The following is a 24,486-nucleotide window of genomic DNA, read 5'->3' on the forward strand; positions in this document are numbered from 1 at the left end:
GAAAAAAAAATCCATGATTTCACTATTTCTAATGTGGCTTTACCTCTTTTCAACCACAGTAGGATAATTAAAATACACATATCGCTGTAAAAACACTTGTATTTATACAGATGCCAGCAAACTGGAAAGTAGCAATTGAATTTTGTAAGACGGAACAGTTGGTCCCCAACTTGTGTTGGGGACCTACTAGTGTTTTCCCTTCTTTACTCTTGCTCTTCCTCGCTGAAAATGGGGAAGATGAGGATGTTCCTTACTTGTCTGCTTTGGTGCACTCTAGAAACACTTCATTCTAATTTTTACCCTTTCAATTGCTTGAGCTAACTGCACTCCAGAAAAAAAAAAAACCAAACCCAAAACCAGGGCTTGAGAGCTATCCAAATTCCGCAACAAAACTAAGTAGATGCTTTGCATTCCCTCTTTTTCTTCAGGACCTACCAAGTGAGCAGGTGTAGAAAACTTCAGTTTGCTAATCCCCTTTCATCCAGGAAGATCTTACTGTGTTTGCAGATCATGTTACAGAAATCAAAGTGATAGGTAAGGCTGAGAATTCTCCCCTTGAATCCTCAGTATCAGTCCTCTGGAATTTTCCAAGATTTCCTTTTAAATGGAAGTTTCCCCATGGCCAGTTTCAACCATGTGTTGAAGTTTGAAGAATGAATAAGGAAATTCCTTTATCTGTTCTAGATTTATAGAGATGAAAGGTGAATCTTTACTAAGATATATCTTTCCTTTTGATCTATTTCACATTACCATAAAGTAACATCTTAAGATGAACTCCCAAATTCAGTCCTTATCCGTGTGTTTATGGCTTGCTCTTTAAGTCAATGGGAATTTTCTAAACCAGAATAAAACCAGACTTCAGCCCTAAATATTAAACATCGGCATGGACTTCAAATGACTGACAGACTCTTTGCAAAATTATATCAGCAATTTTAGAAATATCTAAGTTTTCCACTTTATCCTCACGTACATGATACATGCCACTCCAGTCCTAAAATGTTCATAATTGCTTTTCACGCAACAGACGTGAATGTACATTTGTGGTGAAACAGCAAAGCAAGAAAGGGCTTTTTCTCGCAAACAGCAGACCTTCACTGTCTGCACAATTCTTTAAATGGAAGACGCTATTATTTTTCCTTTGCGCATAGGCAGGTACATCAAGGCATCAAGGGCTAAACACTTCTTCCAGCATTAGCGTCATCTGATGCAGGTCGTGCTGGTGGACAGGCTGTCCCGGAGAATCCAACCTTCTGCTGAAAGCGTGGGTCCCCGTTAGTAGCCTGCAGTTCACAGAGGCTCAGTATGGGCAGGTAGAGCAAAATTTAACACTGTGTTACCAAATACGATACCAGGTAAAAGTAGAAGTTTGAAGTACATAGGGAAATATGTATTCTATAATACAAACCACATGTAAGGAAATTAATCCCCTTTTATGTAGCACTCATTAAACGGTATCTAAAATGTCGAGCCCTGCTCTAGCACGTGAAAGATGTTAATACGAGAGTTTGGTGGCAGGCCACCAAGGTGGTTGGGGCTGGAGCACTTGCCCCATGAGGAGAGGCTGAAGGAGGTGGACTTGTTCAGCCTCGAGAAGGGAACAGCTTTGGGGGAACCTAAGAGCAGTCTGCCAGGCTCTACGAGGAAGCTGTCGTCAAGACGATGGTGCTGGGCTCCTCCCAAGGGCGCAAAGCGGGAGGAGGAGAGACAATGGACAAGAGAGTGTCCGGCTGCATGTCAGGAAAAAATCCTTCACCGTGAGGACAGTCAAGCACTGGAACAGGTTGCCCAGGGAGGCTGCGCAGTCTCCGTCTCGGGAGGTTTTCAAGCCCCAACTGGATAAAGCCCTAAGCAAGCCGGTGTGATCGCATGGCTGGTGCGATCGCATAGCTGAGCCTGGTTTTGGCAGACTGGTCAGACCAGATGGCCTCCTGAGGTCCCTTCCAAACGGAATTGTTCTATCAAGAATTATTTTTCCTAGGCCAGTATATCCACAGGAAAACTGCTGCACAAAGTCACATCTGCTGGCAAATGCTGATTTCTTTTGCTTAGATATAGCTGCAACATTTCACTGTTTGCAATGGTCAGTTTTCATTTATGAGATGCTATCACCAACAGCATAATGCTGCCTAGCAACTTATCCCAAGTAATAAAATATAACTGGGGAAGAAAAAGACAAAACGTGAAGAGTATTATTTGTAAGCACGTTTATTCTTAAATTGATTTGTTTTCCCCTGTTTTTTTTTTTTTCCCCCATGAGATATCAGCTGGCTGATTACTATCAAAGACACTAGTCCTGCAAACACTAAAATTAGGTGCTTAAATTTACTGGAATTGCTAATGCTGGTAATGCACGTACGTAAGCGCTGGCAGGACTACATCCATAATCCTGAGGCCAGCTCCCTAGCTAGCTTATTAGTTTTTGTTGTAAGCGTCAAATAGATATAAATCTAGAGGAACTTAATACAATTTATGCCATATGCTTTCCTTCTGCTTTCTGGGGTATTTTGCTAAGGGTTTTGTTTTTCAAATCCTATTCCATGTCTTTAATGCCATCGTAGCAACGACTGCATTTGCAGGATTACATATTTAATTTTGCTAATTTTACAAGCTCCAGGAGGCTCTGGGTTCACATTATTTCCTATCAACTACTTTCATTTAAAAACAAATTATAATTTACAGAAATTTTACCTTTTTTTTTTCCCCCAAGAAGATAAAAATACAGATTGGAACACAGCAACTTCATTTATAGAAACCATTTTCCAAGTAGTTAGTTATAGTCATTCGTTTGTGGTAGCTCTGTACAAGAGGTGATGCTATTTTACGAATTTATTTCACCGTGGAGCTCAAGGCTGAGCCTTCATTTGGCTCTTCGGCAATCTGAAAATTAACCAGACCACCCAGCTGACGCTACCAGTAAAGTTAACGCTCTGCAGCAAGCAGAGAAGCGCACGAGTACTAAAAAAAAAAGCTCTGAGATGCGCAACGAGGGTTTCTCACCAAAATAAGAAAACTACCCCAGTACTTGAAGACCGTCCTGAGGGAAAACCAAACCAAACCCCCCCAAAACACCTACTTTTTTTGCCTGCTCAGCCTCGCCGCCGCGGGAGTCTTTGACGTGAGGCGACCACCGGCCGCCCTGGCCTCACCCCGCGGCTCCCGGCTCGTTAAGCCGTGTTTCTTCTTAACCGGGAGGCTTTAGCAACTCGAGGGCGGTAATTTGGGGTGTTTTTTTTTTTTTGCTTTTTTTTTTTTTTTTTTTTTTTTAACAGGCGTGTGTGCGGTCGCTGCCGTCTCCTCCTCACCTGCTCCCCCCCCCCCCCCGCCGCCGTTGCCGAGAGACCGAGGGCGGCCGCCGCTGCCGGGCGGGCCTCGCCGCCCCGATCCACCGCGGGGAGGACGGCGGCGGCGGCGTCTGAGGCAGGCACGGCACGGCACGGCACACCGCCCCGCACCGCCGTTAACACCTCACACGCTCGGCGGGGGCCGACCCGACCGCGCCATGAAGAGAGATGCTGGCGGTAGGTCGGCTCGGGAACGCGGTGGGCCTCCCGCCTCCTCCCCGCTCCCCTCCACGGCCGGCGGCTCCTCAGGGAGGGGACGGGCGCGGACGAGAGGCCTGGCCGGCTCCGCTGAGGCGGGGAGGGGGGGGGCGGCGGCGGCGGCGGCTCCCTCCTCATCGCCCGCCCTTTCCCCGCGGTGGGAGGGGGAGCTCCGGGCCGGCCTCGGGGCCTGCTACCGATGGGTCTCGCCGGGGCCGGCGGGGGCAGGCCGGCGGCGGGGCGGGCGGCCTCCCGCTCCCTGCTACCGCAGGGAGCGGGAGGCCGCCCGCCCCGCCGCCGGCCTGCCCCCGCCGGCCCGGATCCCTTCCACATCCCTCAGTGGGGCGAAAAAACCCGCCTCGCTTCGTTCCTGAGGCAGAGCGGGACCGTGGGGCGAAGAGGCCTCTTCGTTTATCACAGGCCGGGGGGCTGTGGGAGGTTTTTTTGGTTTTTTTTTTTTGTCGTGGTTGGAGAGAGCCGATGTAGCTAGGCCTGAAGTCAAACTCTGGAAGGTGCAGTGTGGGGGTGCTGGGCGCTGTCGGTTGAGCGGAGGGAGAGGTGCTTGACGTTTTTTTGTGGTTGACATCTTTTTGTTTTAGCGCTTCGGTAACGTAAGAGGCGTGCTTCTAGGAAGGGTGGAGGTTTATGATGGCCTTTACGTGTAGATGTAGCTTTTAAGTCAGCTGTGATTTGGTGAGTTACCCATCGTTTGTTGTATTCTGAGTCACTCATCAGGGAAATATTTGCAGTGAGAAGATACTAACTAAATGCTGTTTGAGTCTTTTGGTTTTGTCTTGAGCATCTTCAATTTCCTGTTCCATTTCATTTTCCATCTAGTCTTTTAATTTCCTTCCACAGCAGCCACATCCCACCTGCCCTCTTAAGTGACCAACAGAGAAATAGTACATATTAACAATGCACTAAGTTTTGCTGTGTAAATCACAAAGTTAAGAAACTTAAGTGGAGGGAGAAAAAAAATTACATTTCTTTGAGTTGGTGTCTCTGGCTGCTAGAAGACTCCAGCTCTCTGCAAATTCAGGCATATACCTTTGGGGACTTCTAGGAACAGCTGGGAGAATTTATTTAACTGTTTGAGCTTGATACTGTGTTTTGAAAAGAAACTTTAAGGCCGTAACAATCAGCATGTCATTCGTGGTTTAGAAATGTGGACCCATTGTCTTTTGTTTGGTGCGTCTGTTTTATTTTAATCTGAAATTTGGTCCATCACAGTTCATTCCCATTTAAGCTATACCTCCTGGAAATACAACTTGCTCTGATTTGACTTATTTCCAGCCTCTGGGCATTGCTGGTACCGTGAACACTATATAGACCTATGTGGCATTCATCCAAACCCAGGTCCTGAGTCACAGAGGTTTGAGGTCTTAAACCTTCACCACAGGAGACGAGTAGTATCAAGCTGTGTTGCAGGGGGTAATGGGCTACTGGACCAAGCTCTGGAAGAGGTGGGGAGTCTTGGGTTTTCACAGATGAGAGTGTCTTCTTAAGGCATGAGTGTCTCGTGATGAGATAGAACTGTTACTGGCTTCTAGGGATTTGGGTTTGCTCCCCACCTCCATAAGTATTTAGGAATGCAGGCAATTGTAAACAAGATTTTTGATGTGTTCGTGAGTAAAATAGAGGTGTTGCATTCACAAATTATTCTTACTGTGTTACTAATGGAATACTTCCATGGTTGGAAAATGAGTTGGATATCCTGTAGGTTTTGAGCATGAAATCTTCTTGGAGGTAAAGAGCAAAGTCAGCCTAATATGGGCATTATGGGCTGAATCATATTTTATCTCCCTTTCGATCTTTTTCTGTTCTCCCTTTCTTTACCTCCATAGCCTCTTTTATTTCATTTTAAGTTTCCTGTATTGGTTAAGTGCTGATAAATGTCTTGCTTTGGGAGATACCACTCCTAGACTATGGTTGCAAACTGTCTTGGCTCTACTAGGTACTTTCTTTTTCTTTTTCCTTTATTTTCTGTGATATTTTCATCTTTCATCTGTCCGTCCCCCCCCCCCCCCCCCCCCCGAGGACAGTCAGGTGGTGGAACAAGATACTCAAAGCAATTGTACAGTCTCCATCATTGGAGGTTTTCAAGACCAGACTGGAGTAACCTGAGTAAACTGCAGATAGCCTTGTCTGACACCAGAATTGACCCTTCTTGAGCAGGAGATTGGACTAGAGACCTCCTGAGGTCCTTCAAACCTGAGTTAGCTTATGATGCTTATAGCTCAGTTTTCCATTTATTTTTTTTCCCCTAAAATAAAGCCTTTGGGTTTGGCCTTTTCTTCCTGGTCCATTACATGCAATCATTGTGTTTATGAAGATGGTAGTACAGTACCAAAGGTTATGGCTGCAACTTCTAGGAAATGCCGTGCAGCAATGAGAATGCGTATCACATGTCAATTTCTTTGTTTTAAAGGAAAGATAAGAGGATGAAAATGAAGAGTCCTGATTTTGTTTTCAGGATTTCAAGTTTAAATTATATAGGTGTTAACTTTAATTGGCAATTCCTTAAATGATAGGTAAGAATTTGGGAAGATGATCTAGAATATTCAAATTTCTTAAACAATTATTTTAGCAAAAATTGTTGCAATGGTAAAAGAATATAACCACTGTTTATTTTAATTTTTAATGTATTTCAATTTAAATTATGAAAAGATGTGTATACAAGGTTCTAGGCACACTAACATGTAATTAGTGGTACAACAAAATCCCAGCAACATTAAAATAACCACTTAAGCAGGCATGCTGCCAGCCATCTGCCTACAGAGAAGCTCCTTTCCACCCCTGCATCATTCTGGGAAGGATGCCCTCATCCCTTTCTTTAAAACCTGTAAACGTAGGTCTGCAGTATTCATAGCAGGTTACTGAATGTGGGGTATTTTAAAGAGAGGATGGGTTACTCCCTGAATCCTCTCAAAGAATAACCTGCTGCTACCTGCCTCCTTGCTTTCACAGAGGGCTACAACACAATTTCCACCTGGAGATGAGTAGACCGCAAGAGCAAATCCCAGAACACTGCTCTTGTTTTTTTTCCAGTATGATTCTTACCAAGCACTTTGCTGCACATCTTTGTCAGCTATGGGCTCTTAAGGATTTTCATATAGACTACATTGCAGTAGACTAATCTTAGGGCAGCACGTGGTGGGTAGGTGGCCCACAGTCAAAGTGAACTTTTGAAGTAATCTAGCTGTTAAACCATGCTATATATCCATAAAGGGGATATATTGCCATCAGTATATTCTCTACATATAATTACTGTGCATTCAGTGGCCGTCATGAAATTTTAGTATTTTATCAACTGTTCTGACAGAGTAATGTCTAAGGGTATATTTAAATTGTAGGGCTTGGAAAGCTGTCCTTTTGTCCAGTCATGCCAACAGCCAACACGTTGGAGGGAGACTGAGGGTGCTCACCACTCTTGTGCTAAGAAGCAGCTGGTTACTTGTACAGGGAAGTAGCCACTTCATGCTCAGATGTGTCCCTCCTTTCAGGATAGCTGGGGAGCTGGGACTGTGAAATGTGAGAACGTACCTGATCTTTACTAGACAAGTAGCTTTTGAGTACCTTGATCTCTACTTTGTATGTAAAAGAAGTGGTTTGATGGAACATGCAATGGTGTGGTCTACCAGCAACAGTTGAAAAACCATCTTCAGTTGTTTTTTTCTCTTATTCAACCCAGCTTCTTAATTGAAAAATGTCAAAAAGCTAACCAATTCTATTTAAAATTATGAATTTCATTATCTGGCTGCATCATGGCACCATGTATATGCATGCATAGTTTCTTCAAAATTGTATCTTCCAGATGTTAGAAGGCTTATAGTAAAAAGGACTCGTGATATGATGTTATGTGGTAGTAGTGGTGGGCTGTATATCTGGCTCACATGAGACCTGCTTCTGTATGCAATATGATATCTGATTCTGTCTGCTGAGTAGGTCTGAAGTATTTTGGCTAGGTCTGAGAGGAAGAACTTATATTTAAGACATAAATATTGTGTGAGCATTGTCCTTAGCTGATAATAAGACAAGACACAGGAGACGTGTTGGAAGCAAAGAGCTAAAGTCTGGACACCTGTCTATTTTCAGACTAGATGTTCTTGCATTGGCAGCCTTCAGCAATTGTTAAACCTTCCTCGATTGGTGAACCCCAGTCCTGTTTGGTTTTAATAAATACTGAAGTTTGATCAGCTATTAGCAGTATACTGTGTTAAAAATAATGAAGAGATCTTTTAGGACATTTTATCAGATGCAATAACAATACAATGCAGAGACAAAAAGTACTGAAATAAGTTTTTCCTTGAAACTAGTTATTAACTATTAAGTTAATTAAGTTGAATTAAGTAATTAAGTTGAAACTAGTTATTAACTATTAACTATTAAGTTAATAACATACGTAGTGGCATGTGCCATGTGATTGTATCCATTGGAATTCTGTCTTTACCCTTCTAAAATTAAATATATCTGTACTGTCATGTATATAACGTGGTCACTTCAAATATTTTTCTACATGAAAACAAATACTGAAATGCTGTTCACCTGTATTGTCACAATCCGGGCTGGACAGACCAGGGAGGGGTCATGGTGGGTTTGGAATTCCCTGGGGCTAAATTAAGGTGAAACAACACCAAATGATCAATTAAACGTTTTATTTATGGCAGAAGCAGCCTGAACTTGGGAGGCATAACAGTAGGTGGCGGGGTGTCCCACAACAGGAATTGGCATGAAACTACCTGTGGTGGGTTGACCCTGAGTGGATGCCAGGTGCCCACCAAAGCTGTTCTATCACTCCTCCCCACCTCAGCTGGACAGGGGAGAGAAAATATAATAACGGGCTCGTGGGTTGAGATAAGGACAGGAGAGATCGCTTACCAATTACCGTCACGGGCAAAACAGACTCAACTTGGGGAAAATTAACTCAATTTATTACCAATCAACCAGACTAGCGTAATGAGAAATAAAACCAAATCTCAAAATATCTTCCCTCTACCCCCCCCTTCTTCCTGGGCACAACTTCACTCCCAGATTCTCTACCTACCCCCCCAGCGGCACAGGGGGACGGGGAATGGGGTTTACGGTCAGTTCATCACACGTTATCTCTGCTGCTTCATCCTCCTCAGGGGGAGGACTCATCACACTCTTCCCCTGCTCCAGCGTGGGGTCCCTCCCACGAGAGACAGTCCTCCACCAACTTCTCCAACGTGGGTCCTTCCCACGGGCTGCAGTTCTTCACAAACTGCTCCAGCGTGGGTCCCTCCCATGGGCTGCAGTCCTTCAGGCACAGGCTGCTCCAGCGTGGGTCCCCTGCAGGGTCACAAGTCCTGCCAGAAAACTGCTCCAGCGTGGGCTCCTCTCTCCACGGGTCCGCATGTCCTGCCCGGAGCCTGCTCCAGCGCGGGCTTCCCATGGGGTCACAGCCTCCTTTGGGCTTCCACCTGCTCCGGTGTGGGGTCCTCCCTGGGCTACAGGTGGAGATCTGCTCCACCGTGGACCTCCCTGGGCTGCAGGGGGACAGCCTGCCTCACCGTGGTCTTCCCCACCATGGACTGCTCCGGCGCCTGGAGCATCTCCTCCCCCTCCTTCTGCACTGACCTGGGGGTCTGCAGGGCTGTTTCTCTTACATGTTCTCACTCCTCTCTTCTGGCTGCTGTTTCTGTGAGTCCCACAACTTTTTTTTTCTTTTTAAATCTGTTATCCCAGAGATGCTACCACTATCGCTGATGGGCTCAGCCTTGGCCTGTGGCAGGTCCATCTTGGAGCCGGCTGGCATTGGCTCTGTCGGACATGGGGCAAGCTTCCAGCAGCTTCTCACAGAAGCCACCCCTGTAACCCCCCCGCTACCAAAACCATGCCACACAAACCCAATACACTACCACAGTAAACCGTGTAACTCATGGTAATCATATACATCAATTCAGGGAAGACAATAAGGCGAGCCCTCCTGTTGGGTCCTGATGTTCAGAGCAGACCCCCTCGCTTTCTAGACTCCTTCTCAGAGAGGAGTCCAGGGGCGGCTGGATCCACTCCTAGTCCCAGACCTTGTCAACAGTTTATGTCTAAAGGGATGAGGTGTGGGGATTATGGAAAAAAAAGAGGGAGAGGCAGAGAGAGAAAAGAGAAAGATTTCACCAGTCCTGGGTCCAGCATTGGTCCAGCCAGCCTAAGGGTCCAGTTCTGGTGGGCTTGCGCACGTGGGGCTTCAGTTTGTGTCCTTCTATCATCTCCTTGCCCCTCCTTCAGGTGGGCACTGGAACTCATTAGGCTAATTAGGTGTCATGAGCAGTTTGTGCTTTCAGAACCATTCGGAAATGGGTCGGTGGGCTTGGAGGTCGTTTGGGGAGTAACTTCTCCCTCCCTGCAGGCGTGGCCATTGTTTGATCTTTGGCCGTATATGGTGAGCTGCCCCGCTCAGCACGTCAGAACAGGGAACCGCGCATCGTCCGGCACGGCACGGCCTCCGCGCCCCGTTGCCGACCGGCTTCTTCACCTGCGGTTCGTTGTCACGCAGAACTTGCCCCACCGCAATGTTGGAGACGTTCACTCTTTCAGTCCCTCACGTGTGGTGTTGCTATGCAGCTCTGCAAGCAAGTTCCATTTCTTTCCTCAACCGCAAAAGCCAGGCCCCCGGTCTCTGTCCATCACAACGGGTGTTTGAGGCATTAACTCCATCCAGTCTCTCACATGTACGTGCACCCAAAAGCAGGGATGGAAGAACATGGGGATGGAGGGAGCAGGCAACAGAGAAACAGCGACAATTTGCTAAGAGGGAAAGGAGAAGGCTATTGAGATGTAAGAATGAGAACTTACGTTTTTCCTATAACCATATAATGTATACTGCAGTTAAGAGCAATTTCTTCTCCAAGGTAGCCTGTAATTTAGTTTTTTTCTTAATGTCTTATATGGAAATGGGGATTTGTCATTATGCTGTGTGTATGGGTGTTCATGTCCTCTTCCTGTCACCCATTTTAGCTTTCACAGATAGTAAAAGGTTCAAAGAAAATTATTCTCTTAGAAGTGTGTGTGCCACTTTGTGTGTCCCAGCTCTTGGAAAAGTTGGAAGGGGAGTTGACATTTTCAAAGAAGAGAGAGTTGGTGTTGAAGAGAGTGCTTGTAGGTGGCCAGCCCTGGGAGGACATTCAGGCAGTGCTCACATGATCTCAGGTGACAAAGTCAAAAAGCAGTGAGAAAGAAGTGTGTTGGAAGCCAGACATTGCTGATTCCAAGGATTTGTTGGATTTTTAAACTCTCTCCATAGGTCGTAGGTAGGAATATCTGCTTTATTTTTCTATTTATTTTTCTGTGAAGTCATTTTTCAACTACCTTTTTTGTCTACCAGAGCATTTATAAGCATGTTTTCCTGACTTTGTGATAGAGATTTCTTGAGCAGATTATGCTGTATGCAGCGAGCTTTCTTTATAAACGTGACACAGATTTCTCAGCTTTTGATGTTGTGTAGGATCAGAAACTTTTTAAAATTTGTCTTTTGATTTTTGTAGGAAATGCAAACTTCCATCAGGACGAGTGTCCTGTGGTTAGTGTGGATATCACAAACTGGGATTAGACCTTCTTCAGATTTTTTTTCTCCCAAGTGCAGAGTGGGTCTTAAGTTCACCAACTACTGTGCTAGCATACTTTCATTTCAGCAGAGGCTGCAAATTTAGTAGTTGATGGTGGTTTAGACAGTGTAGTGGTTGATGGTGTTTTAGACAGTGTAGTGGTTGCTGAATGTACCTGCAAGTTCAGGGAGAGAGAGGAAGAGAAAAAACTGACCAAATGGCTCTGGAGGGGCTCAGTGTGTGAGCAATTTTCTATTTGGTTTTCTTCCCTTAATTTGTCTTTGCTTTTAAAAGTAGAGGAGAGGTTTAAAAGCAAAGACATTACATTCCTCCCTGAGAAGGTTGACACCTGCACTGTGGATTTTCATTGCTACTGTAAAGAAAATACTCCAAAGAAATGAAGTGGATGTAGGCCCAAAACTCCATGGTATTTTCCTGTCTCAAAACCTGCCTTTGCCCTGCACCCAATATGTCTTAAAAACTCTGTCGCTAGAAATATATCCTAGAGAATATATTAAGCCTTTCATGTTAATAACAGGTTGTGATCAAAGAAAGACCTAATGATGTGTGTTGGAATCAATGCGGGAACTGCAGGGGTGGATTTGTAGTCGGGGTTAGGGAGGACTACAGCCTCCCCATTAGCACAGCTTGGTGTGGTGCTCACTGCGTGTCGCATGCTGGAAGGAGTTTGTGCACAGCTCCCTTCCTCCTCTTCATCTTTCAGCTGGTTCCCCCTCGCAGAAACAGGTGGAAAAAGGATTGTAGTCCAAGCGTGAAAGTTCTTTACACACACGGCAGAGTCCCGAGGCCGCGCCGGGCTTTGTGTTGCTCTACAGTAACGGCCACGTGTAAAAGCCTATGTGTTCCCTGGAGAACTAAAAGTAGTGGAAACAACAACAAAAAAATCACATAAAAGCTTGAAAACAATTATGCTATACTTTGAATAATCTTGCTAAAGACCATTTCCAGAAGATTCTTGGCTTGTCGTCTTTATTCTGCATTTTTTTGTGGGCATTTCTGCTCATTTCAAGTAGAGAAGTAAACAAGCTGGTTCTTCTATTCCATAAACATTTCCTCCCTTCCACTGGATTTATATACATGGCAATTTGTTTATTCAAGGCCACCTCTTAAAAATAAGAGTTCTGATCTCTTCAGTCACAACACTTAAGTATGTGAACTGAATCCATTATGGACATCTAAAGTTCACGATATTTTCTGTGCCCAGATCAATTAAAGAAAAGAAAAAAAAAAAAAAAGAGGCACTGGGTAAAAGGGTAAATGGGAATTTCATTAGAAGGTTGTGGCTAATCTTCCTATGTATCAGATGTATAAATAAGCAGTGCTGAGAAAAGCATAAAAACAACAGAGCCTCTCTAATAGCCAGTTGATAATTATCTACTTTCATCCCCAAATGGACACAGCTTGTTATTTAGAGTGTCATCCTGGTTTCGGCTGAGATAGAATTAATTTTCTTCTTAGTAGCTGGTACAGTGCTGTGTTTTGGATTTAGTATGAGAATAATGTTGATAACACACTGACGTTTCAGTTGTTGCTAAGTAGTGCTTATCCTAAGTCAAGGATTTTTCACCATACTCTGCCAGGTGTACAAGAAGCTGGGAGGGAGCGTGGCCAGGACAGCTGACCCGAACCAGCCAAAGGGATATTCCATATCATGGAACGTCATGCTCAGTATGGAAACGGGGGGGGGAGTTAGCTGGGAGGGGCGGATCGCTGCTCGGGCATCGATCAGTGGGCGGTGAGCAATTGCATTGTGCATCACTTGTCTTTTCTTGGGTTTTGTTCCTCTCTCTTTTTTGTTATATTCCCTTTCATTGCCATTATTATTATTGATTTTACTTCAATTATTAAACTGTTCTTATCTCAACCCACGAGTTTTATTTTTTTTTCCAATTGTCTTCCCCATCCCACTGGCGGGGGGAGGAGTGAGTGAGCATCTGCCTCGTGCTTTGTTGCCGGCTGGGGTTAAACCACGATGGTCATTTATTAAAAAAAATAAATCAGTAGTGGCTTGCCAGTGTTTCATATCCTAAGCCTTTTCTCATAATTATTGATTGTACTTATCTTATTGATTCTCTATTTATTGGTATATTTTCTCTTAAGAGTTTACTAGGAGCACTGTCATAGCCATTACCAGAAATGGTAAACATAAAATTATTATTTTGTTAATTCACTGATTAGCTTTTGAGTAACAGTTTCCAAAGGAACATATTTGAAAAAAACATTTTAGAAAAAAGTGTCTTTTTTTTTTTTTTCCTAAGGTCTTGAGAAATGCAGCTCCCAAGACATTGCAGTAAACTTATCACTGTGCTAAATGTAGCCATTTTAAGGCTTCATGACCTCAAAAAGTACACCAACATCTCTGAGGCTTCAAGCGTTACTAGTTATGCATTGGTCCAAGTAAAGAAAATAGGTCAATCCATTAGGCTTAGAAATAAATAGGAGAAAGCAGGAAAAATTGCTAAAGAGGAAGGAGTGAATTCAGTTATGAGAAAGAATTCAGAGCATGAAGCTTGAGCATGAGGATTAAGAGAACTTTCAACTTGTATGGATATTATTTCAGGCTTCATTTGTTAGAGAAAGACTATTAATTTATAATGTTCATTTTACAATATTTGCATTTTTTTAGTGACAGCTTGCATGTTTCACTTGTATTAAGGTTGCTGTGACTGACCATCCAACACAAATAAAGGTGTCAGAAGTTTTCTCTTATTTTGTGGCTTTATAGAATTTCTGTTTATTTAAAAAAAAATCAATTATTGCATAATGTCAGTTCCTCCAGCTGGGACCATCAGTCCAAGACCTCGACCATGGTGTTTTATGGCCTATACAAAGATGGACCAATGGTTCAGACTTGGTTTTTAAATACTAGACGGGAGATATGAGATAGGTGTGTATAGGCAGGAAAACACAAGGTCGTACTGACAGCACAGTTACCATGATCAGGAGTTTTAGTTTACTGACAGATACGAAAGAAGGTACTGAAAAAACTTCGTAGAAGCTTGCAAGGAGCTCACATACGGAGCTTGTCATGTATGGAGAGACACCATGGGAGAAACCACAAAAGCACTGTTCTGAAAATGTAGCAAGGGAATTACAGAGACAGGAGCTGACCTCTTGAATCTGAAAGAGAGAAAATAGAGTAGGAGTAGACTCGGAGGGACTTGGAAGAAGATGAATAGGTTACGTTTGCCATAACAGCTAAAAGAAGACAGCTGAGGATGCATAGGTGCGTAGCGTTTGGACACGAAGCAGCAGCCTGTGTGGTTGAAAAGGCCAGCTGAGACCGAGCTTCTGCAGTCCTGAGCCCGCTGTTTCCTCCAGCTAACCGAGGGCAGGGTCTCCTGCATTCATGTTGCAGTCACCGTTGTGATACTTGGGCCTGAAATTACCAGGGCTTGTCGTGACAGGACAAGGGGGCAACAGTTTTAAACTGAAAGAGGGAAGATTTAGGTTGGATATAGGGAAGAAATTCTTTACAATGAGAGTGGTTAGACACTGGAACAGGCTGCCCTAAGAAGCTGTGGATGCCCCATTGTCGTGGTTTAACCCCAGCCAGCAACTAAGCACCACGCAGCCGCTCACTCACTCCCCCACCACCCAGTGGGATGGGGGAGAAAATCGGGAAAAAGAAGCAAAACCCACGGGTTGAGATAAGAACAGTTTAATAGAACAGAAAAGAAGAAACTAATAATGATAATGATAACACTAATAAAATGACAACAGCAATAATGAAAGGATTGGAATGTACAAATGATGCGCAGTGCAATTGCTCACCACCTGCCGACCGGCACCCAGCTAGTCCCCGAGCGGTGATTCCCCGCCCCCACTTCCCAGTTCCTATACTGGGTGGGACGTCCCATGGTATGGAATACCCTGTTGGCCAGTTTGGGTCAGGTGCCCTGGCTGTGTCCTGTGCCAACTTCTTGTGCCCCTCCAGCTTTCTCGCTGGCTGGGCATGAGAAGCTGAAAAATCCTTGACTTTAGTCTAAACTCTACTAGCAACAACCGAAAACATCAGTGTTATCAACATTCTTCAGGTACTGAACTCAAAACACAGCACTGTACCAGCTACTAGGAAGACAGTTAACTCTATCCCAGCTGAAACTAGGACACCCATCATTGGAAGTGTTCAAGGCCAGGTTGGATGGGACTTTGAACAACCTGATCTAGTGAAAGATGTCCCTACCCGTGGCAGGCGGGTTCGATTAGATGATCTTTAAAGGTCCCTTCTAACCCAAACCATTCTATGATTCTATTTTATACTAGGTTTGACAAACTTTTCAAAAGTGTAGTGTTACCTACAAACTATGCTTGGTCCAGAGTAAAGGTCCAGAACAAGGTCCCAAGATCTTGCTTTCTCCTTCCCCCTCACTTTTCCTGAAAAAAAATCCCTAAGGGATTGTATTTCCTGAACAACAGAATTGTATTTCATGGGCAGACCGTTATTCCTTGGGAGAGTGTATCTTCTTCATCTCTTTGGATTTATTTAGACTCTGGGATCCATGAACTGTGTCTGTGGGACATGATAAGATCTAATAATCTAATAATAAGATCTAACCCACCTTTCTGTTCTCGTGGTGTGTCCGCTAGTTGTGGCTCACACTGGTGAGTGTACAGAAGGCTCAGTTAGTGCCGCCCACGCAGGAATGTCCAGACTCAGCCTGACCTTGTGGAAATGACACATTTTCCTCAGTGCTTCTATCTGCCAACACAAGCCCCAGAGACAGGCAACTGCCTGGCTGTTGGATAGATAATTGCTAACAAAAAAAGAAGTATTAGAAAAATACATGTTGATAGTAGTATGTAGTAAAAAGGCTCTTCTGATTTCAGTAAAGAACATTAGCATCTGTTGGCTGCTTAACATCACCAGTTTGCCTTTGGCATGTTGGGCTTTATCTTAGCCTCGTGTAATAAATGGAAATGTCACCGTTAAATTAAATGGCTCCAGGTCAAATCCATCCAATGATTACTCTGGGTTTAAGTTCACAGCAATAGCATTCTTTGCATATTGGTACAAATTTTCTGCCAGCGTTGCTAAGTTTCTGGTAATTGTTTGGATTGCATACCTTTATGTAAATTTTTGTAAACTAACAAGAGTCATGTCAGTGATTTATATAGGCAAAGCTTTTTAATAAAATGAAGATCCTGTTAATCAGTAAGTACAAAAGCAATTTGCATGAAAACAAAATGCTTTAGGTTATTTATAAAACTGTTCAAAATGCATTATAAAATGGTTTTAGTGAATTAATGTCTTCTCTTTTTTTCTCCCCAAGGAGGTTTCATGATTATAGATAACGAAAGTTAACTTCAGGATGCTAAAAAGGAAACAAAGTTCAAGGGTGGAAGCCCAGCCAGTTACAGATTTTGGTCCTGATGAATCTTTGTCAGACAATGCAGATATTCTGTGGATTAATAAACCAGTAGGTATCTCTTTCTGTAGTTACTAATTTTAAGTTAAATGTAACTTGTATTGTTGAAATACGACATCCAGAAAAGATTCTGAGATAGATATCTGTCAGAAACAAGTATTGAGCTATAATTGCTAATCTACAGTTCATTTTTTTGCAAAAAGTCCAAAACTAAATGAAAAGGTTTCTTTTGGTCGTTGCAGACTGATGGGGATGATAAAGCCGTGTTTGCCAGCCAGTTCATCTACTGATTGTTTTTTTATACAGTCATCCTTTCAACGTCTCTGGTTCCTAACATGCTTATTGAAATTAGAAGTTAAGTTTGTAAAATAAGCTTTTGAAAAGGATGTTAAAAGGAGCATTTCATTGCTAAAGTGGTAGCCAGCAGTTGGCACTTTCGACTTTCAAATCTCTCCTTTTACATCACTTATGAATATAAAAGTGTATTTTGGCTGGTTATTTTGAAGTACAGCTCACATTTTTCTGGTAGCATTTAACCTACAACCTGCCCTATGAAACTGATAGGTGTAAAAGTGGCTGGCAACTTGAAACTGAGGAAAGCTTTATTGGGAGTGGAGTTATTAATAGAATGTGCAGTATTAAGAAAATGCCTTTACTGTGTAAATAGGGTTATGATGATTAAATTATTTATTCAGCAGTCATTGCGCATTCAGGATTCCTATATTTTGAATGATTCATGTTTTTGCAGAGAAGGCATTTTCACATTTCTTTTAAAGTAGCGTATAAATTTTTACCTTGTAAAAGTAGAAAGTCAAATATTCTGAAATAATACATGTTGTTGGCATTACCTTCATTTAATGGAACTATCATCTCATTTGCAGTATGGATGCCAGATCCCCTCAGCTTTGCTGCTGACTTTTAACGCCTAAATCATTTAAAAACAATACCCATATATTAATTCATGCTAAATAATCTTATGTAGAATGTTTGTATTGACTGCTGTAATAAGCTCAAAATGTCGTTGCAGAAATATATACTGGGTTGTTTACCTATGTTTCTCAGCACACAGTACACAGTTTGTTGATGGAATAATTTTTTTCTTGTCATGCTGATGAGCTAGTTGTATATTGCTTAGCACATATAATACTGACATTTTACTGTGGTAGAGGATGGTTTTTATATCAGCCACTCTTTAATATTTATGTTAATTTTTTCAGTTGAAGCAAGGTTTGAAACAAAGTGGGTGTTAAAAGGACATAAGAGATCATTCATCAGGTGTCACTTCCACTTCCAAATTATTAATTTGGGCTCAGAGTATGCAAATGATAGAGCTATTCAATTCAGGTCAAATATCATTATGCTTAGGTGCAGGTACAGTGAGTATTAAATTAGGTGAGTGTTCTTAAATCTTCTTGATATGAAAAGGTCTGAGGTGGTGTAAATGAGTGTAGAATTTTTCCCCAGATGAAAAATTGTTATAAATACACTTTAGTTCAGTGTTATTTGTTTGGAAATTTTTTTTCTTGTTGAAGTGTCTTTTTTTTCTCCTTCTTGTTTGATGGATACGACCTTACCAACTCTGATTCATTACACTTGTCTGGCTTCAAGATGTTTCAATGGTGTTTTGATTTAAAAGAAGAAAAATCCAACCTTAAACCCCTGTATTGATACATTCTACTTTTTTGGTAGACCTCCCACTGTGACTGGCACTGAGTATCAGCCTTATTAATCATGATTGTAGTGAGACTGAGACTTAAGTAGTCATAGAAATGAACTGTTCTCTTACAGCAACAAAACTTGTTTGGAACAAAAGTGAATCCTGATGTTAAGAGGTAGCTTTCTGTGACATAGTCTCTTTTGTATTTATTCTTTTTATAAATGGAAGGATGCTTTTAATCCCCATGCCTCTCAATTTTTGGAATTGTAAACTGATTTAAAAATCATTTCATCTAAATCTGGAACTAAAATTTTCCACAGATATTTTCATTTAATGTATTAACCAAAATTAATGACATCAACTAATTCTACTTATTGTCTGCACATAAGTGTGACAAGTTGTCATTTGAAAAGAAATAGGATTACAAAAGCCGCAGAGTAGAAATTACAGAATCCTAATTTTCAGTTTCCTGGCTCTTAATTCTTGGTTTCTGAATGATACAACTTCCCAAATTAACTAATAAAATTATATATGTATATACATACATATATATACACACATATATATGTTTGTGTATATATATATATATATATAAAAAAATAAAACAAAGTCAGGAGTGTTTATTTTTGGATGAAGACCTTTAATATGTGGATCATGATGTAGAAGAAAACCGCAAATGTGCATTTACAAAAAGTGCCAGTACAAGTTATGGAGGCTAAATATTTGAGCTTTTTTTGAACATCGAAGCAATCTTGCAATGTCTTGGTTTTTTTTCAGTGGGTGCACTCTTTACTACGAATCTGTGCCATCATCAGTGTTATTTCTGTTTGTATGAACACTCCAAAGACCTTCGAGCATTATCCTCCTCTCCAGTATGTGACATTTGCTCTTGATACTCTATTGATGTTTCTTTACACTGCAGAGATGATAGCAAAAATGCATATCCGTGGGATAGTTAAGGTAAGCATTTAAACAGTATTCTACATGTGCTTAAGTTATCTGCATATATGCTGGTGACATTTGATCTTTGTTTTTTAACTTCTCTGCTGTTTTTGCTATGATTGTTTTTAACTGTGGGCAACACCATGGCACATAAACGGAAAAGACAGATTGACAAAGGTGCAGATTTACTGTGTATTTAATCCCCCCAAAATATAATATCAACATTCATAATAATGGTTTTCTCCTAAGAAATAGATAGTTTAATTGTATTAATATAAAGAATTAAAGGAAAAATAAGCTACATACACATTAGCAAGAATATTTTGTAAATGTCTAGAGATCCATATGTGGACTTAGAACTTTGATTTTCATTTCAGAAGGCTGGATGTGTTGTGTGGTTACTTTATTTAAATAAGAACATATGTCTTACTGTGAGCTAAATGAGAAAGTTATCTTGCTTTACTGAATTTTTTCCTTAATATAATACATGTTGGTAAACAAATGCTTCTGTTACCATATGTTTACTGTTGTTGCTGGACTAATTTGTACAAGTAGATATGATATTGGAGAATGTAAAACTGCAGAATTTTTCGGTAGTCATTATTTTGTAGCATTATTTTACTGATTATTTCCAGTCTTCCGTAAAAAGATAGAAATTCAGCTTAGATGTAGAAAATCCATCTGCAGACCTTATTGACAATACAATTATGTCACTATTGCACAGGATAGATAATCAGTGTGTTATCCTTCTCTTTCACTCCTTAAAGGCCTGGTGACTCCAGAGACATCAGAGGTTGTACTTAGCTCTTCAGTTTGTTCTGAGTTTTCAGACAGCATTTTTTGTTCACTAAGCTATTATGTCATCATACTTAATGAGTATTAATAGTAAAAGTTAAAGTATCATTAATATTAATATTTAGAAAATTACTGAAATAAAATGATTCTGAGAAAATCTTCCATGTGTTGCGTAAGGCCAAAGTAATCCTTCGTGAAGTGGTATTTCGGGCCACTACCTGTACTCTTTTATTCAGGGATGGCCATTAAGCAGGTGAAGATGAAGATACAGGATCATGAATGGGGAATTAGTGACCAGCGTGCACATTTGAACAGTGTGGGAGTACCAAGTTACTATTACAACCAGTACAGACTTTGCAAAGAAGTGGACATGTAGATATTAATGCAGAGAGAGGGAGGGGTGGCCAAGTGTGACTTTTATGCAAAGCTTGATTTCTCAGCCTTTGTGTATGGAAATACCAACTTTGTTCACAGTCAACACCTAGGGGCTATGAATAATATGTTGCTGCGTATTTTAACGTCTTTCACTGAGTTGTTTAAATTTGTGGGTTTGTGGAAATAGAAATGGAATGGAATGGAATGGAATAGAATGGAAAGGAATAGAATAGAATAGTTGGAAGGGACAGTTGGAAGGGGCCTGCATTGATCATCTAGTCCAACTGCCTGACCAGAAGTTAAAGCATGGTATTAAGGGCGATGTCCAAATGCCTCTTAAACACTGACAGGCTTGGGGCATCAACCACCTCTCTAGGAAGCCTATTCCAGTGTTTGACCACCCTCTCAGTAGAGAAATGCTTCCTAATGTCCAGTGTAAACCTCCCCGGGCGCAGCTTTGAACCGTTCCCATGAGTCCTGTCACTGGGTACCAGGGAGAAGAGATCAGCAGCTCCCTGTCCACTTCTCCTCCTCAGGAAGACATACCCAGAGTCCTTAGCCACCCTGCATAGGATGATCTTTGATCATCATATGATGAACTGGTCTTTGAAGTCTGTCCACAGATGAGACTGATGAGTCTGTCCACAGAGAATTAATAGCTGTCTGGAGTTGGTTCCATTGTCTTGATTCATGTTATACATGTATAGATGACAACGGAGATTATTTCATTTGCACACTGACATTCTACTCTTAGTTTATTAAAAAATACGGTAGAATAGCTTAGACATAACCACTGTTATGCAAAGATGGATTGTTTAAGTAGGAAACGGCTGCATTTATTGTTACTTTAACAACTGAGAGTTTGCTTACAGCTTAATGTCTTGTAGCATTCATCAGTGTGAATATAGTTACAGTGAAACAAAGTGCCTTCATTGGTGCTATTCATGGAGTCATAGAATAGCTTAGATTGGAAGGGACCTCCAGAAGTCATCTAGTCTGACCTGCTGCCCAAAGCAGGTCCAGTTAGATGAAGTTGCCCATGGCTTGGGTTGTCCAGGTGAATCTCGGACTCCTCCAAGGATGAAGATGCCACAACCTCTCTAGACAGCCTGTTCCAGTGCTTGACCAACCTCATGCAAAAAAATTTTTTCCTAATACTTAATCAGAATTTTCCATGTTCCAACTTGTGTCCCTTGTATCTTGTGTTACCACTGTGCACTTCCAAGAAGAGTTTGGCTCCATCTTCTCTGTATCTTCTGGTTAGGTAGTTGTAGCAGCAACAAGGTCTCCCCTTTGCCTTCTCTGCTGGAGGCTGAACAGACCCATGTCTCTCACCCTCTCCTTGTACGCCATGTGATCCGGCTCTCTGACCTTTTTGGTGGTCCTCTGCTTGTTTCAATAAGTCTATGTCCTTCTTGTACTGGGGAGCGCAGAATTGCACTCGGCTTAAAATTAGCCTTGTGGATGTGGTCTCACAATTGCTGAATAAAGGGAAAGGATGGTGTGAATAAGAGAGAACTGTAGGAGGAGGATTTGGGCTTGTGTCACATATGGCAACTTTCATAAAACTGTGTTATGTTAGAACTGTATTGGCCTTTTTTCAGCTGTTAAATCAGAGCTTTTTGAATGTGTTGTCAAATTGCTTCTTTGAATGCTGATCAATGAATAATCCTTTTTTAGTGAACTATTTGACTTTTTGGATTACTGATTCTAGGGAAAATATCAGTTAAATATTATAACTCTGCGAAGAACATAATGATCCATGGACTTCCAAAGTCAGTGGTAATCAAAGTAAAATAAGGACTGTTTAGAAACCTATTAGCATTTATTAAAGATGTTTCTAAATGAAACATCTTAATATAAGGAAATTTGTTTATGAACTGTAGTCCTAATTTAAGTGCATTCAAGACTTCTAGTGAACATAGCATCAATGAATGTTTTGCCATATGGTTCTACTGAACTTTACCATAAATCAGTATTTCTGTAAAGGCCTTAGGAATTGAAATGCTAATTAACTTTTGAACCATGATTAATGCAAAATTTTAGTCCGTCGAGAAACCTAATTTATGGGGAAGGTAGGCACCATCCACTTAAGTCCCAATTAATAACAATGTAAGTATAGCTGAGCTAAGAAGATTTTGAAAATGTTAAGTCATGTCTAATTAACACCTTCTGAGGACAAATGAGAAATTTACTTCCTTTAGTTCCCAGGGGTTTTTAGAAAAGGAAAGTAGTTTCTGAAAATCCTAGCCTTTTGTCTGTAAAAAGTTTCCCTTTTCCCTGTGTGAACTAAGTGACAAAATAAAGCGATACATCTATCCAAGTGTTTTGTTACCCCAGAAGGAAAGTTAAACCGAAATTTTGCAGTGACATTGTGCCTTTTATTACTCATGTTTCCTTCTGAATAATTGTTGCTCTACTAGTAAAATCTATCCAAAATTTGGGCTGCCTATGCCTTGTGAGTGTTGGTTGTTGCTTGTTCCATTTGCAAAAACAATCAATACAGAGGACTCTGAATTACAAGGGCAGTGCTCATGTAGATATCCACCACCTACAAAGAAAATAGACACTGACATGTTTAGACAAGAAGCATAAAATACAAATATTAAAGAAACCAGAAGATGACAGTATAGCATATATCTACTACAGTGTCTGAGGTCCTTTTGTTTTCAAAATAGTATATTGATATTCCTTATTATTGCTATCATACACTGTTTGCTTCTAATAGGCATTATGATAGATTGACTCCTGTGGAAGAATTGAAATCGGTATAAATGTGCAGGGTAACGGATTATATTCAGTATATAGAAACTACCTTGGAAGAAAGTACTGAAAGGCTTGTGATAGGATAATCGTATTACAGTTTGTGGTATTGCAGGCTGTTGTTGCTTGTAATGTACAAGTGAACTAATGCTAATAATATGTCTGTCTTTACCTTGAAATTCATCTCTGGAAAATGAAATACAGGCTATAATTTCTTACTGGTTGAGGTCTTTTAAAATACAAAATTCTAGGACAGTCTACCTAATGTTGGCTGGCTGCATTGTATAAAATGTATGTACAACCAGTAAGACAACTTGTAATGGTTTGTGGAGTTTTACATGAGATAGAGACAGAGAATTAGGCCAAGCCAGTTTGTTTCTTACAACATATTTTTATGCTTGTATTCTAAATTGTATTCTAAATTGTGTTCTAAATTGAAGAATGATGGCCTGTAATAGAGCTCACTGTGAAATGATAGAGTAGCTCAGGAAAATACTGTGTACACAGTATTAAATCTATTTCAAATAGATGACGTCATTAAATATATAATATCACTAACCAGAGAATAACTTTCATGAATACTACCTGGCCTCCAGCTGAATAGTGTGATGACATTAAAAGTTAGGTGTTAATTACTTCATCAAGCAAGTTACTTGAGTAGTTATAAAAGAAACTGTTGTGGTTTACTATTTTGATTTATTTTTAATGTATTAGGTTTTCATGAGCAAAAAACTTTGAATATGGATTTCAGTTACAAAAATATACTGTAATAAGTACAACAATATTTTAATACTATTTTTAAAAAGTATTGCATTCGTAGATATGCAAATTTTCATAGTTACATACTTTTTCTGCAGCCTTTCTATGTAGATCACACATTTTAATGATTTCAAAGCATTGCAAATTCTGTTCTCTGAGTTGTGTGTGAATTAATGGATGATGTGACTTAGCCACATCAATATTTTTGTAGGAATAGCTTATGAAGCATGTTAGCAGATGTCTATTAAATTGTGTTACAGATATATCTTAAAAAGACCTAATGTTTTAGAAATTAAAAATTCTGATCTCTTTAAAAATAATTGAAAAAAAATTAAAGAGATTAATGGTAAATATCACAGGCTTTCTACACATTAAAAAAGCGGTGGAGTGTGTAAAATAAAAAAGGCCATTTTAATAAAATGGCGAATGATGTTCTTTTAGCGTGACCACGTACATATTATTTCTTTATCTCAGACCTAGAAACATTAAAGTTCTGCTCTACTTCAGGGGTGGTGGAAGGTAAGAATGCAGGCCAGGAGGCCTCTTGACTTTGACTTGTTAGAACATCAAAACATGGTATGTGAGGAAAGGCTGTGTGTTGACACAAATTTTGCATAAGATTTAGTGATGCCAGAATAGTGTGAATTTTAGGAATAGGAATGTTTTAACTGAATGAAATGAAACTTCTATTTTTAATTATTTTT

General features: G+C 41.0%; 1 protein-coding gene across 3 annotated transcripts in view; it reads left to right on the top strand.

Annotated features, from left to right (window-relative positions):
• The first annotated feature begins 3,324 nt into the window (after positions 1-3,324).
• Positions 3,325-24,486, top strand: part of NALCN (sodium leak channel, non-selective) — a 246,619-nt gene continuing 225,457 nt past the window's right edge. Inside the window, exons 1-3 of one of the 3 annotated variants that reach the window (XM_030036507.1) lie at positions 3,325-3,518; positions 16,396-16,542; positions 18,926-19,108. In XM_030036507.1, the coding sequence (XP_029892367.1) occupies positions 16,435-16,542; positions 18,926-19,108 (291 nt within the window). In that variant the 5' untranslated portion in view covers positions 3,325-3,518; positions 16,396-16,434. Of the gene's footprint in view, positions 3,519-16,395; positions 16,543-18,925; positions 19,109-24,292; positions 24,359-24,486 lie in introns of those variants that run through there. The other 2 variants (XM_030036506.2, XM_030036508.2) reach the window with 2 other exon arrangements.

Source organism: Aquila chrysaetos, chromosome 14, assembly GCF_900496995.4.
Source record: "Aquila chrysaetos chrysaetos chromosome 14, bAquChr1.4, whole genome shotgun sequence".
Lineage (NCBI taxonomy): Eukaryota > Metazoa > Chordata > Aves > Accipitriformes > Accipitridae > Aquila > Aquila chrysaetos.